At 50.6% G+C, this 14,983-nt stretch overlaps 2 protein-coding genes across 2 annotated transcripts in view; one reads left to right on the forward strand and one right to left on the reverse strand.

Moving 5' to 3' along the window:
- The window catches only part of ELAVL1 (ELAV like RNA binding protein 1), a 39,049-nt gene extending 28,793 nt beyond the window's left edge, over positions 1-10,256 (reverse strand). Inside the window, exon 1 of the mRNA XM_027050271.2 lies at positions 10,106-10,256. The gene's annotated coding sequence lies outside the window, so the exon portion shown is untranslated. The remainder of the gene's footprint in view (positions 1-10,105) is intronic.
- The window catches only part of LOC106970815 (basic proline-rich protein-like), a 29,107-nt gene continuing 20,221 nt past the window's right edge, over positions 6,098-14,983 (forward strand). Inside the window, exons 1-3 of the mRNA XM_053220309.1 lie at positions 6,098-6,164; positions 9,820-10,701; positions 11,085-11,216. Of these exons, the coding sequence (XP_053076284.1) occupies positions 6,098-6,164; positions 9,820-10,701; positions 11,085-11,216 (1,081 nt within the window). The remainder of the gene's footprint in view (positions 6,165-9,819; positions 10,702-11,084; positions 11,217-14,983) is intronic.

Consider the following 14,983-nt stretch of genomic DNA (forward strand, 5'->3'; position numbering starts at 1 on the left):
CATGAGATCAGGAGCCGAGCTGAAGTCGGACGCTTAACCGACTGAGCTACCCAGGTGCGCCCCTATGAAAATTTTTAATACAAATGCTACCCTCTGATTCAGAACCGTAGGAATCTGTTCTCCAGGAATAATCACATACGTGCAGGGAAGTATGTGAGGAACCCATGATCCCATAGCTCATAAGATGGTAGACAGAATCGAAATACGAGTTAGAGAATGGTTAAATAAATACCAATTTTCAGTAGAAGGCATGGGACCACCAGCAATAATGGACTCACTCATGAAAAACTCCACGAATCTGTTAAAGCATCTGCAGCCACGAGTCTTTAAGATAGATTAGCGTAAAAACAAACCAACCAACCAACCACGTCTGCTGAAGCCTGAACCAAAGTGCAAGGGTTAACTATGAAAAATTAAAATGCACAAGGAAGTCTGCTCAAAAGGTGATTCAAACATTTATCTTCTTTCCTTTCTCCTTTCTCTCTCCCTCTCCTCACCTTTGTTCTGAGTTAGGCACCTACTGTTCTGCCTTCAAGTGATGAACTGGGCAATAATTACCCCATTCTCATTATTCAGAGTGGAGTGTCCTCTCTGTTTGGTAAAAAAAGGACTTTTTTTTTTCTTTTAAGTTTATTTATTTACTTGACAGAGTGCGTGCACAAAAGAGGGGCAGGGGTGGGAGACAGAATCCCAAGGAGGCTCTGCGCTGTCAGCACAGAGCCTCCGCCCCCCCGCCCCCCCCCCCCCCCCCCCGTGTGTGGCTCAATCTCACAAACCATGAATGACACCATGACCTGAGCTGAAATTAAGAGTTGGAGATAAACCAACTGAGCCACCTAGGTGCCCCAAAAAGATGACTTTCTAAAACAGTGGTTGGCAAACCGTGGTCTGTGGACCAAATGTGGCCCACCACCTGTTTTTACAAATAAAGTTTTATTGGCACACAGCTATACTCTTTTGTTTATGTATTGTCTGTGGCTGCTTTTGCACTACAGTGACATAGTTGAGTAGTTGTGACAGAGACCATATGGCCCAAAAAGCTGAAAATATTTACCATCTGGTTCTTTACAGAAGAAGTGTGCCGACCTCTGTTCTAAAATGTAAAAACAGAAAATTTCTCTCTCTTTAAAAAAATTTTTTTTTATGTTTATTTATTTTTGAGAGAGAGAGAAAGAGACAGAGTGCAAGCAGGAGAGGGGCAGACAGAGAGGGAGACACAGAATCCGAAGCAGGCTCCAAGCTCTGAGCTGTCAGCACAGAGCCTGATATGGGGCTTGAACTCACAAACTGTGAGATCATGACCTGAGCCAAAGTCCGATGCTTAACCAACTGAGTTACCCAGATGCCTCCCCCTCTCTTTTTAATATTTATTTATTTTTGAGAGAGAAAGAGAGAGAATGTACAAGGGAGGCACAGAGAGAAAGGGAGACACAGAATCTGAAGAACCTGAAGCAGGCTCCACGCTGTCAGTGCAAAGTCCAATGTGGGGCTCGAACCCATGAACTCAAAATCATGACCTGAGCTAAAACCAAGAGTTGGATGCTCAACTGACTGAGCCACCCAGGTACCCCCAAAACAGAAAATTTCTAAGAGAAAATCTTTGTGACATTGGGTGAGGCAAAGATTTCTTAGACACCACACCAAATGCACAATCCACTTTAAAAAATTGATAAAGTGAGTATCATCAAAATGTAAAACTTTTGCTTTGCAAAAGACACTGCGAGGAAAATTACAGTCTACAGACTGGAAGAAAATAATTGCAAATCACGTATCTGAAAAAGGACTTGTATCCAGAATATGCATTTTTTTTTTTTAACTCTCAAAACTTAACAAGACAACAACCTAATTTTAAGGGAGGGGTAAAAAAAATTAAACTAAACCAATTAAAAACAAATTTTTAAATGTTTATTTATTTTTGAGAGAGAGAAAGAGAGAGAGAAGGAGAGAGAGAGAATGGAGGAGGGGCAGAGAGAGGAAGACACAGAATCCCAAGCAGGCTCCAGGCTCTGAGCTGTCAGCACAGAGCCCGATGCGGGGCTCAAACCCACAAACCATGAGATCATGACCTGAGCTGAAGTCGGACGCTTAACAGACTGAGCCACCCAAACACCCCTAAACTAATTAAAAAAATTTTTTTTTGATGTTTATCTATTATTAAAAGTCAGAGAGAGTCAGAGTGTGAGCAGGGGAGGGGCAGAAGGAGAGGGAGACACAGAATCCAAAGCAGGCTCCAGGCTCTGAGCTGTCAGCACAGAGCCCGACGCGGGGCTGGAACTCACAAACCGCGAGATCATGACCTGAGCCGAAGTCGGACACTTAACGGACTGAGCCACCCAGGCACCCCTAAACTAAACTAATTTTAAAGATAAACAAAGATGTGAATAAACAACACACCAAAGGAGATATATGGATGGCAAACAGACATGTGAAAAGATGCTTGACATTATTACTTATTAGGGAAATGCAAATTTAAACTACACTGAGATACGTTACTCATCCGGAATGAGAATACTCCCAATCCATTTAAAATGCGTAAAACAAAATAAACAAAAGCAGGCAAAAAACAACAAAACAGACAATATCAAGTTCTGGTGAGGATGTGGAGAAACCGGGGAATTTTCGTGCATCGCTGGTGGAAAATGTAAAAACGTTACAGTCGCTTTGGAAAATGTACAGGCAGCGCCTGACAGTTAAACACTTTCCGTAAGACCCAGCAATCCTATACTAGTCGTCATACAAGAGAAATGCAAACCTGTGCTCATACAGAAACCCCCACACAAGTGTTTACAGCAGCTTGATTCATCAACACCCTAACCGGGCGCAGCTCAAATGCCCCTCAAGCCATCAGTGGCGAGACTATGGAAGGCTGCAGAATGTGGTTCTGCTCACCAATAAAACAGCATTCCCTATCCACGCAACTTGAATGAATCTCAAATACATTTCGCGGAGTGAAAGAAACCCGACTCCAAGGCCACATACCACATGAGACCGTTCTGGAAAAGGCAAAACCATAGGGATGGATCGGTGGTTGCCAGGGGCAGGGAGCAAGGGCAGCATGGAGCACACAGCGGGAGCACCAGGGGGCATTTTTGCTTCGTGGGGGGAGTGGGGGGGGGGGTTGCAACTTTCCCAGGTCTTGATTGTGGAGGTAGTAACACGACTCTATGCATTTGCCAAAAGTCAAAGAACTCTACAAAAGGAGCGAACTGGAAGATAAATTTTAAAAGATTTAAAGAGTGGACCTTATCCCCCAGCACCCTGACTCCTCCTGACACCCTGGGTGAGGCTGAGTAGCCCCTGCGGGCCCAGTTCTTGGTCAACTGGCAACAGTGGAGAAACGCAAACTCTAAACGCAGGGTTTCTCGATGCTTCAGGGCTGCCCCACCCTGCTCTCTGGGTCCCTTCCCCTGACCCTTCCAAATCCACTTCGATAACCCAGCCCAAGCCAGCTACTGGCGAGCACCAATCACAGCTGGGCCTTCATCTCTGTCTGACCATCAGTGACTTCCAAGTCATAGTCACTTCTGGCCACCTCGCAGCTCACCAGGCCGTGCCTTCTCACTCAGCGGTCTCTCCACGTGGACTCCTCCCGGTCAACGCATTGGGCGTTCCCTGTCAGTGGTGTCCCCACTCACTGAGGCTCGGAGATTCATGACTTTGCTCAGGGTCAGTCATCCCGCTGTTAAGAAGCAGCAGGGCCAGCCAGGCCTCTGACGGTCACTCCAGAGAGCCTCCCATGGACAAAACATAAGGCCCTTCGTGATGGGGCCCCTGGCTCCAACTTCCTCCCCAGCAAGCTGCAGACCTTGTCACCATGTCTCTGTGCTGGCTGCTCCTCTTGCAGAGAGTGTCTGCCCTCTCCATCACCTCCTCACTTATCTGTGAAAAGTCCCCCCCCCCCCCAACAGTAGGTCGCCCTAGTTCCCTGGGCCAGTTCACCATCAGCCCAAACCTTTGTTGATGGGCAAATCACTCTAACACCTAATTATTTGCTTTTCACCCACATCATGGCTGACAGCCTGGGGGCCCAAACCTACAGTGGTGTCCCCTAAGGGCCCCCGCCCAACCCACACTACGGCAAACTGTAGATAAGTCATCCAGGCACACACGGTGTGTGTGTGGGGGGGGGGCTGGGGGTGACGGGGGACAGACAGACACTGGGTCTCAGACCCACCTGGGAATCGTGTATTTGCCACTTGATGTTAAAGAGCGGGTGGAAATTGTATATTAATAAAGTACTCATTCATTCAGTACCTTACTTTTCTGGGATCATCCATCCCATCCCACAGAATCAAACTCAATCATGGGGAATAAAAGGGGAAACTTCGTTTAGCAAAGCAATTCCTGGTGATTTGGAAACGTTTCCAGTAACTGCATACATTACGGAGAAGTCCTGCTTGGATGATCTCTGAGAGTCTTCAGTCCCACTGCACTATTTTCAACAACCCTAGCTGTCCGCGTGACTCCAGCAACACTGTTCACATCAGTCGTATAAGCGCTACGTGCACAGAGGCGAGATGTGTGTGTAAAAAACTTACACAGGTCAAGCAGCAAGACTAGCTCCCATCGTGCCCCGGTGAGAATCCGTCTCACTTTATAGGCACCAGAGCAGGCGTGCTGAATACTCCAGCCAGAGCAAAACTAGAACAGTCGAATAGATCCTCAGGCTCAATCCTGACACTTCACACATCACATGATGAGGCCTGGACTCAATTATTTCTAAGGTCCTTTCCAGATGTAAAACTCTGAGTTCTCCAAGGTAAAAGCCTCAGGAATGTAAGGTCACCCAGGAAACACTCTGGGGTGCCAGAGAAAAAGTGAACGAACCACCTGACCCAATTACAACTGCTCTGTGAGGGGAGGGCTTAAGTGAACATGGTACATATTTCCTTACTCGCCACTTCCTGCAGCCCCTGGCGGGTAAAGCCACCTGACTGGGCCAGCCAAGGCTACGTCACAGCAATTACATATCCACCAGGCTGAGAAGCTCCGGGAAGCAGCAGGTCAGGTGAGGCTGGTGTCTGGCCCAGTCCAAGTGCTCCACAGGCCTGAGGAGACAGGATCGGCTCCACGGCCCTACTAGAGTTTCCAGCTTCTTTCTGGCTGGTCCAGGCCACTCCAGGGCTCTCATACAGAACTGCAAAGCAACATGGCACGGCAGGAAGGACTGGCCTGCGGAGTCTGACAGACCTGAGCTCCAGCACTAACCCTACTGTTAATCAGCTACACTACCGTGGAGTATGGCACTTCCTTTCCTGGAGCCTCAGTCTCCCTGTCTGCAAAATGGGGATGTTGCCCCCTGCTTCACAGCGCCTGGCACGCTTCTTAGTGCTCGGCAAGTGGCCACTTCGCCGCCTCCAGGTCCACTGAGGAGCACTCTGCCTCTTTGCCCCTGGGATCCTGGAAGTGATCCAAACCTCTGATGCCATTTCTAATGGGCTGGGACTCCAGGGAAGTCACAGAGCTCACGACTACAGCCCCACACACGTGGAAGACCTGGTTGGTGGTCTATGCTCCCTCACCATCAACCGCACACGCAAGCTTATGGGTCAGCTCGCCTCTCAATCTGCCCAATAGAGATATCAACTTTATTCTGACCCCATCTCCTTACTTCTACTTCATTAACAAAATCATGGGGAACATGTGCCTCCCTGACCTTGTTGTGCCCAACCGCAGACACCTTTAAACCCTCTCCTCCAATCCTTGCCCCCCTCTTCAAACCTCCTCCTCCCCTGAATTACTTCCTCTGGTGGCAGGACACATGTATGTCCCAAGCCACCTCTCTCTGTCCCCCATACCTAAGTAGGCACCAAGTTCTGCCAGATGCACATCAGTGATATGTCACCCTCTCCTCCATCTCTCTGCCATCGTTTTTGTTCAGGTCCCTGTTATCTCTTGCCTAGACAGACTCCCAAGTGGTCTCCCTGCCACATGATTATTTCAAACCCAATCTCTCTAAACCCAATCAGGTCTTTTCCATCCAAATCACTCCTCCACCTCCTGTCTCCCTACTTCTGTTCATGGTGACATCAGTCTTGCCACTGGATCATCCCGGACTGTTTCCTTCCTTTGTAAAGATGTCTTTCCTCCAGTAGAGATGTCGTTTTTGGTGGGCGGCTGGATCCAGTCACTCCTGAGCCCCCTTCTGGCCCTCCTTCTCCCAAGTATACACAGAGTGCCGAACGTGTGCCAGCTAAAGAGCAAGGTATGGGGTATATAAGATAAAAGAACAGAACCCATCCCAGCCCCCAAATTCGGGCCATTACCCACCACCTCGTACCACAAAAGCCTCTTGACCAGTCCGTCCATCCTGGAGTTTCCCCCAGAAACACAAACTTCCAAGATCACCTCTTGACTGTGTCCAGAAACCCTCTACCACCTGATCCGGACATACTTTTCTAGATTCATCTCGGAGTTCACCTTCTTGACCCCTCTGCCTGCCCAAACCAGTCCACTCAGGCTTCCAGACCTCTTTGTGCTCTCCTTTCACTCACCCGGGGCTGTTGGCTGCACCTGAAAACTCCTGCTCACGCTTCTCTGATCACAACAACCAGTATGGACAGCAGCTCTTTCATCAAACACAAGAACCAAGCAGCAGACAACCATCTCTCTCAACGTTCTCAATGCTGTCACGACCCGCTGCTTCCCCCGGTTGCTACCTCATCTTCTACATCTATAAAGGTCTTTTCTCCCCAACTCAGGTGAGAATTTCCTCAAGGAGGCAATTTCTTCCCCTTCTCCCTGTTCCCCAGACAATGAGCAAACAGTTGCGTTTTGTGTCTTGAATCTACAAAAGTATGACCACTGACTTGGCCAAGGCACCCAGAGGCCCGGGGTCAAGTGGGGATGGACAGTTATCATAAAAGTGAGACCCCCCAACACGTACAGACACGTACGGACACATACGGACAACACCTTCTGCCCCTTCCTGTTTCGCAGCATGTCCATGTACGTGCGTTCTATTCCAGTGGCACTTTCCTGTCTACGTCCACATTCCCAACCAATCCTCTTGCCTTCGCTGTTTCTCTTACTGACCACTATCCTTCTACTCGTCACTCAGGGAGAGACCCAGAATCGTCCACTGCTGTCCTCTCTTGCTCACTCACGTCCCACATCTAAACACCCACTGAGTCCTGTGTCTCTTACATACCCAGCCATGTCTCAAACCCATCCCCCCTCTTTCCCTACCACTACAGCTCTGGGCCACATTCACAGCTTTTCCTACATAGAGGGAAGTGATCACCTCCTGACTGGTGTGCTGGCCTTCAGCATCATCCCCCTCCGACTCTTCCAACTGTGAGCAGATCTGACTTCTTCACTTTATGGCCTAAAATCATCCATGGCTGGCCTACAGGACAACATCCAACCCCTCTGCACAGCGGCCGCACGAGTCCTCGTGCCCTGCTTACTTCACCTTGCTTGCCCCCGAATTACCAGACTCCACGTGGTTCCCTGAACAAACCAAGAGGTTCCCACTCCCGTGCCTTTGCAGATGCTGTTCCTGTATCGTGCAAAGCTGTTCCCTGTGGTCTGTACCTGGCTAACCCCTCTCCCCGCCCCACTCCACCTCCTCCAGGAAGCATTCTGTGATCTCATTTGCACACCAAAGCCTAGGTTAACAGTCTCCTTTCCTGTGCTTCCACACCAGTCAGTATATAACTGAAACAATCTGCCCACACACTGTAATCACCACTGCCTCCCAGAGCCTAGCAGTGGAGCGGGAGAGTTGGTTAAAGGAGGGGAGCAGGACTCACTTCCCTTCTGCAGGCTGCTCTCCTCTGGTCTTCCCCTGACTTACAGGCTCTGGTCAGCCTCGCTGCCTCACTATTGCCACCTAGGGGCAAAAGGCAGCAACTGCACTTCCCTCACCATTCAACATTTGACTCCATTGAATGGGATGGGGACACAAGCGAGGAACAGTTGATTCTGGCGGGGGAGAGGAGAGGAGAAGGAGAGTAGCAATCAGAGGAGGCTTCAAATGGTGAGTGAGCTCTGAGTGGGGCCACAGAGCATGAGGAAAGGATCTCTAGGTAGAGGAGAACTGGGACGTGGCAGGCAGTGGGGACAGCAGGCAAAGAGGGTCAGAGGTTCCGGTCTAGGTGCAGGTGAAATGCAAAAGGAAAGGAGGGTTAAAATGTGCAAGACCTGGGATCCCAAACTTTAGCTTTAAAGTCACCTACAGAGGTTAAAAAAATTAAAATTTCTTCCACCCAAAAACTTTTAATCAGGAGTGACACGATCAGATCTGCAGTAAAAAAAGACAACTTTTGCTGGAGTATGAACACATGCAAATGGGAAGTGGGGAGCAAGAGAAGCAATAAGCAAGCGGCAAAAAGCCAGTGTTTTCACAATTCTCTCGTTTCCACTTGCTGCACCATGACCTCACACTCAGCACACCCAGACTGAAACGCTGCCTCCTCAAAACTAGTGCTTCAACATAAACATTATTTATTTCCACATTCTGAGGCATTCCTATGTCTCAGCCTCTTTGTGGTCCTTGAAGTCACAAAATTTTGTTAACAGATCCCAACACTTTACACACAGAAGATGCTCAATGACAACTGGACGGAATTCTCCTGGCCACTTGTGATCATAAAGGCAATAAAATTCTGTAGTTAGGAGTAAGGACTTTGAGTCTGAGGACCTGCGTTCAAATCCCGCTTCGGCTACCCTACGGTGCGAGCCTGGTCAAAACCAGTGACCCATCTAAGCCTCGGTTTGTTTGTCCTGAAGATGTAAAGTACACCAGCACCCATCTCAAGGGCTGGGGATAAAGCTCTGTGACGTGACAAGCACATGGCACACCCTCACTAAATGCTGGCGGTTATTTAAACTTTACCTATTCAGTGTTTCCCACACTCAGGCCATTGCTAGGAGCTTCCCACACTCTCAAATCCACACAGCAATTTTTCCACCCCATTTTACAGATAAGAAAACTAAGGCTCCCACAGTTGAATTTGTACAAGGTCTTGGGAGCCCTGGATACCAAGGCATCAGCGTTGTGGCTGGAGGAACTTTTAGGAAAAGATCATTTAGTCCCGTGGTGGTTTTCGTGTGTGTGTGATACTTTTGGCAACGTCTGAAGACATTTTTGATCTGCAGCACTGGGGCGGGGGGGGGGGGGGGGGGGGGGATGCTGCTGGCATCTGATGGAATGCTAGTCAATAAATACTACAACGTGCATCCTACAATGCAAAGGACAGCCCTCCCCCTGCCAAACCAAGCGTGATAGACCTAAAATGTTAGTGCCCAGGTTGAGAAACCCTACTGTGGTCGGATCATCTTTCTCATTTTCCCACTTCTGGAGCAATGGCCATATGGATCCTATGTGCATACTTCTGCTAAGGGGCGGGGGGTGGGGGTGGGGGCTCTGTCCCTCCAGGGACAGCACAAGCAAAAGTTCTTCTCCACCTTCCCTGCACACAGTAGGTATCAAAACCCAGAAGCCTAGCATCAGAGGAGACCGGAAAAGGAAGAGCATCCATCCCCCATTGTTCAAATGCGTGCAGGTTGTGTTTTCAACACACACACACACACATTTTACAAATCCCAACGTCCCACGCCCCAAAAACAGCTTTGTTAGAGATGGCGTTCAAAAAATATTTTTTTCCCCCTAGGGTTCCCATACATCCTGAAGGGTATGCACACTTCTAAAAGGATCTCCGCTCGACCGCGGTCCTCTGACAACGACCACAAAAGAATCTGTAGGATTTCCCCCGGGAGCGAGCCTGTGGGCCGTGACCTCTGCGCGCTGAAGGCGCTCACCCCACTCCCTCGCCTCTGGCTTCTCTCTCCCGCCCCCGGCTCCCCGGCTCCCAGGACTACTAGGGCCCCGGCCGCGGAGCCCGGCCGCCAGGCGCGTGCCCACGCCGTGTCCCCTTCGCCCGCCCCTCGCGGCGGCTGAGGAATCCGGCCCGGGGCCTGTCGCCGGCGCCCACACCGGCCGGCCCCCGCCCGCCCGCCGCGGCCCGCGCGCGTCCCCTCCCGGCCCGGTGCGGCCTGGGCCTCGGCCGGTGCAGGCCCGCGGGCGCCCGCGGCCGGGCCAGGCGAGCACAGGCCTGCCGCGGCCTACCCTGTCGGGGGCCGCCGAAGGCCCCCGCCTCACCTGGACTCGGGCGGGCGGGCCCGGGGCTGCTCCGGGGCGGGCGGGCGGCGGCGGCGCGGCGCTAACGGCTCCGCTCGGCCTCGGTAGCGGCGGCGGCGGCAGCGGCGACGGCGACGGCGGCGGCGGCTCCTCCTCAGCGCGCACGACCCGCTCCGGCCCGCGGCCCGGACACGCCCCCCCGGCGCGCGCGCCCATTGGCCGGCGTCCTCCACGGTGCGCTTCTCATTGGCCGGCGTGCCTGTCTCGGCGCCCAGGGGCGCGCGGCGGAGGCGGGACTTCCGGCTGGCGCCGCCTGCGAAGGGCTCGGCGGCCGGCGGAGACGCGGGTGGCCGGCGATGGCCGCGGTGGGGGCCGGCTGGGGCCCAGCCCACGGAGGCCGGCGGAAGGCGGTGGCCGAAGAGCCGCGCCCCTTGTGGAGCGCATGCTGTGTGACCCGCGCCTGTCTTTCCCGCCGCCGCCCCGCCAGGTAGTAATGGTCAGCGCGCCATGGCTGTGGGGACAGGACCCGGGTTCGAATCCCGACCCCGACGTTTCCGCACTACGTGCCCTTGGGAAGGGACTGACGTCACTTCTCCGGGCCTCAGTTTCCTTATCTGGTATGGTGAGGAGGTGGAGCACGGGACGTGGTCAGCCTTAATTCAGCGTTGACTACTAGAGCTAGCGGGTTCCCAGAGGCCCAGCTCAGCAGTTAGTCATTAAAGTTTTATTGAGTGTCTACTATACGCCAGTCACTTGTATGGGCAGCGAACAGGCAAAAATGCTAGCCCCAAATGTTAGCCAGGGGCGTGATTTAAACTTTCTAGTAGCTGTGTCAGGGGAAAGAAAAGTTAAAAACAGATACTTTTAACGATGTGTTTTATTTCAGTCTGTGCAAGATGTTCCTTCTACGTGTAATCAATATAAAAACTTAAGAGGTCTTTTACATCCTTTTTTTCTTTTCCCCCACAAGTCTCTGAAATCTTGTATGTCTTACACGTAGGGCCCATCTCAGGTTCGACCGGCTGCGTTTCAAGAGCTCAGCAACCACGTGGCTCCTGCATTGGACCCTGCAATGCTAGTTGGGGAGACAGAAAAGAAATGAAGCGGATTCCACATCAAGTGGTGGAAAGGGGTAAGAAGAAAAAGTACATTGGGGAAAGGGAGTATGGGGAATGTGGGGGTTGCCCTTTGAAAGCGGGAGGTGGGGAAGGTTGAGAAGATGGCATGTGCGGAGGGATCGCAGGAATTGAGCAAGTAATTATGCCATTCGTTGTTTAGTTCCTTGTTTGGTAGAACTTCCTGCAGCGATGGGCATGTTCTTTATCACCGCTCATTTAGTAGCCATCAGCTCCAGGTGACTTTTGGGCACTTGACGTGTGGCTGGTGCCACCACAGCATTGGATTTTTAACATTCTTCATTTTTACTTAATTTAAATTTAGTACCATAATAAATAAATTAATTAATTTAGTGACATAGAGCTTGTGGCTCCTCTAGTGGATGGCATGGATTTAGTAGAATGTGGTGGCGTATTCTCTGAATCTGGTGCTGAATCTTCATGTGCATTCTTCTGTGTAATCCTCACAAAAGCTCTGTGAGATGGGAGTTTTTTGGTTTGTTTTTTAATTTTTTTTTTTAACGTTTATTTAGTTTCGAGAGAGAGAGAGAGACAGAGACAGAGCACGAGCAGGGGAGGGGCAGAGAGAGAGGAAGACCCAGAATCCGAAGCAGGCTCCAGGCTCCAGGCTCCCAGCTGTCGGCACAGAGCCCGACGCGGGGCTCGAACTCACAAACTGCGAGATCATGACCCGAGCCGAAGTCGGTCGCTCAACCGACTGAGCCACCCAGGCGCCCTGTTTCTTTAGGCTCCTCTTGGCTATGGCAGATTCTCAGACTTCCCTTGTTTTTGATGATTTTGAGAAGGACTGATCAGGTATTGTAGAATGCTCCCCTGTCGGAATTTATCTGGTGTTTTCCTTGTGGTAAGACTGGGATGGGGTTTGTGGGGAGGAAGACCACAGATGTAAGGTGTAACTCTCATCACACCCCATCAAAGGTATATACTCCCATCGTGTTCTGTGCCTGTTGATGTTGGCCTTGATCGTGGGCCAAGGTAGCGTTTGTCAGGTTTGTCCACTATAAAGTTACTTCCCCCTCCCTCTCTGTACTGTATACTTTGGAAGAAAGTCACTGTGTGCAGCACATACCTAAAGAGTGGAGAGGTACATCTCCTTCCTTAAGTGAGGTATCTATGTAAATTCTGTGGAATTCTGCATGGGAGATTTCTCTTCTCTCCCTGATTTGTCAGCTTATTCATTACGTTTTTAATGTGTATTTATTATTTTTGAGAGAGAAACAGAGTGTGAGCGGGGGAGGGGCAGAGAGACAGGGAGACACAGAATCCGAAACAGGCTCCGGGCTCTGAGCTGTCAGCACAGAGCCTGACGCGGGGCTCGAACTCAAACCGCGAGATCACGACCTGAGCTGAAGTCAGACGCTTAACCGACTGAACCACCCAGGCGCCCCCAGCTTATGCATTATGTGATTATATCAGTGTGATCTCTAGATATTTATTTTATTCTTTGGGCTATAACCCAATACTACTTTATTTTATTTGAATTATTCCAGCTTTGGCCATTGAGGGTGCTTTCAGTTGGCTCCTGTGGTTCCTCGACACATTCCCGTCTGTGTATTTGGTTTGGGGTTTTTTGGTTTTCTTGGGAGCACTTCCTTACTCTGGTACTACAGGCTGCCTCGGGTTTATCTCACATATTTCCTGCCCCAGTCCTAGAATCAGTCATTTCTCCCAGCCTGGTTCCTTTTATTAGAGAGTAGTGTTAGAAACCAAGATCTGGGGGCACCTGGGTGGCTCAGTCAGTTGGGCGTCCGACTTCAGCTCAGGTCATGATCTCGCAGTCTGTGGATTCGAGTCCCGCATTGGGCTCTGTGCTGACAGCTCAGGGCCTGGAGCCTGCTTCCGATTCTGTCTCCCTCTCTCTGCTTGTCCCCTGCTTTCACTCTGTCTCTCTCTCTCTCAAAAATAAATAAACGTTACAGAAATAAAAAATAAAAATAAGATAAAAAGAAACCAAGATCTGGGCACTTGGAATGCTCGTTGCTACTGGGGTATTGTTTCTTTTAGGTCATCGAAAGTTTTTTTTTAATTTTATTTTATTTATTTTGAGAGAGACAGAGAGAAAGTGTGAGCAGGGGAGGGGCACAGAGAGAGGGAGAGAGAGAATCCCAAACAGGCTCCAGACCATGACCTGAGCCAAAATCAAGAGTCAGATGCTCAACCGGCTGAGCCACTCAGGTGCCCCTTAGGTCATCGATACTTTTTAATCACCCACAGTGTACCCGGTGCAGATGCTCAGCCCTGGGGATACATCAGTGACTGTGCTAGAACGGGCATCTGCCCTCGCGGAAGTCCCAGTCAACCTGTGGGTACAGGCTTAAGAGGGCAACTCCAACATCGACTGGGTAAGTTATTTAACGTCTCTGAGCTTCAGCTTCTGTGAAATGGGGGTGATTATAATACTTTGTGAAGGCACTGGGAGAATTAAGTGAAATCACCCACTTTTAGACCCTTTGGAACAGAGTGTGGCATGAAGTACTTATTAAATCCTATTCTTGTTAACAGTGATGAGAAATCACACAATGACTATCGTTACAAAATTTCAAAATAATTACAGTCTGCAGAGGTTCAGAGTGCCAGCAAAGCATGTAGCAGGGGAGCCTGACTTCATTTTGGAGTGACCAGGGAAGACTTTCCAGGTCAGTGGGGTTGCAGCTGAGGCAGGAAGGGTAGGTCACCAGGCAAACAGGGACAGAATGTTTCAGGCAGCAAGAACAGCGAGTGCAAAGGCCCTGAGGCAGTTGGGAACCTGGCACACTTAGGAACTGAGAAAAGGCCAGTGGTGGAGACAGGGGCAGGAGAGGAGACTCATGGGCTGGAAGGGGCGAGTCACACGGCCTGGTGAGCCGTGGTGAATCGAGACTCAGTCTGAAGCGCAAGGGACGTGACTTTTCCAAAGGCACATGTCTCGCAAGGACAGTCAGGATTGGAACCCAGGTCAGCTTGGTCTCAGAGATCTTTATTTTCTTGGTCTGAATTTAAGGTGGGAAATTCTCGCTCTGGGGTTTTGTTTGTTTGGTTTTTGGTTTAGGTAAGAAGCGTAGTTTTGGTTTTTAGGGGTTGGAATCTGAGTACACTCTAGCTACCAAAGTTCTAGATTCTTCTTGGTGTCACTTTAAGTTCGGAGGGCCCGTGAAGTCAGGAGACCCAAAGATAACTTAGCCTGCACCCCCGCACTTGAACACATCACTCCCTGAAGGAGAGGAGGACACACAGACATGTAAGTCCAGCCAGGGTGACGGGATAGGCACAGAGCCACCTCGTGGAGGGCAGCGTCCAAGCTGGAACACAGTGGGAGCATGTGGGACGTGGGGCTTCCGGATGGAGGGGCCCGAGGGCACGAAGGCGCGATCTGTCTTGGGGGATCTGTTAGGGAACGGGAACCGTCAGGAGTGCTGGATGCAGATTGTGAGGTGGGACTAGATGCTAGTCTCCAGCTTCGGAGGGCCCTGGCGAGTCTGGCAGAGATGGGATTTTATTCCGTGGACCAGAAGCTGGCAGATTATAGCTCAGTTTAGCCTACACCTGGTTTTGTCGGCCTGTACATAAAAACGATGCTTCCATTTTTAAGTGGTTGAAAAGATAACGAAAGAGGAGGTCCCTGCTGGCTCAGTCGGTGGAGCATGTGAGTCTTCGTCTCAGGGTCGTGGGTTCAGGCCCCACGTTGGACGTGGAGCCGACTTAAACAAAACCAGAAGCAGAAGCAGAGTAGCATCTTGTGACACGAGGAAATCACAGTTTGCTTGTCGCCATCAGGTTTGATAGT

Source organism: Acinonyx jubatus, chromosome A2, assembly GCF_027475565.1.
Source record: "Acinonyx jubatus isolate Ajub_Pintada_27869175 chromosome A2, VMU_Ajub_asm_v1.0, whole genome shotgun sequence".
NCBI classification, from domain to species: Eukaryota; Metazoa; Chordata; class Mammalia; order Carnivora; family Felidae; genus Acinonyx; species Acinonyx jubatus.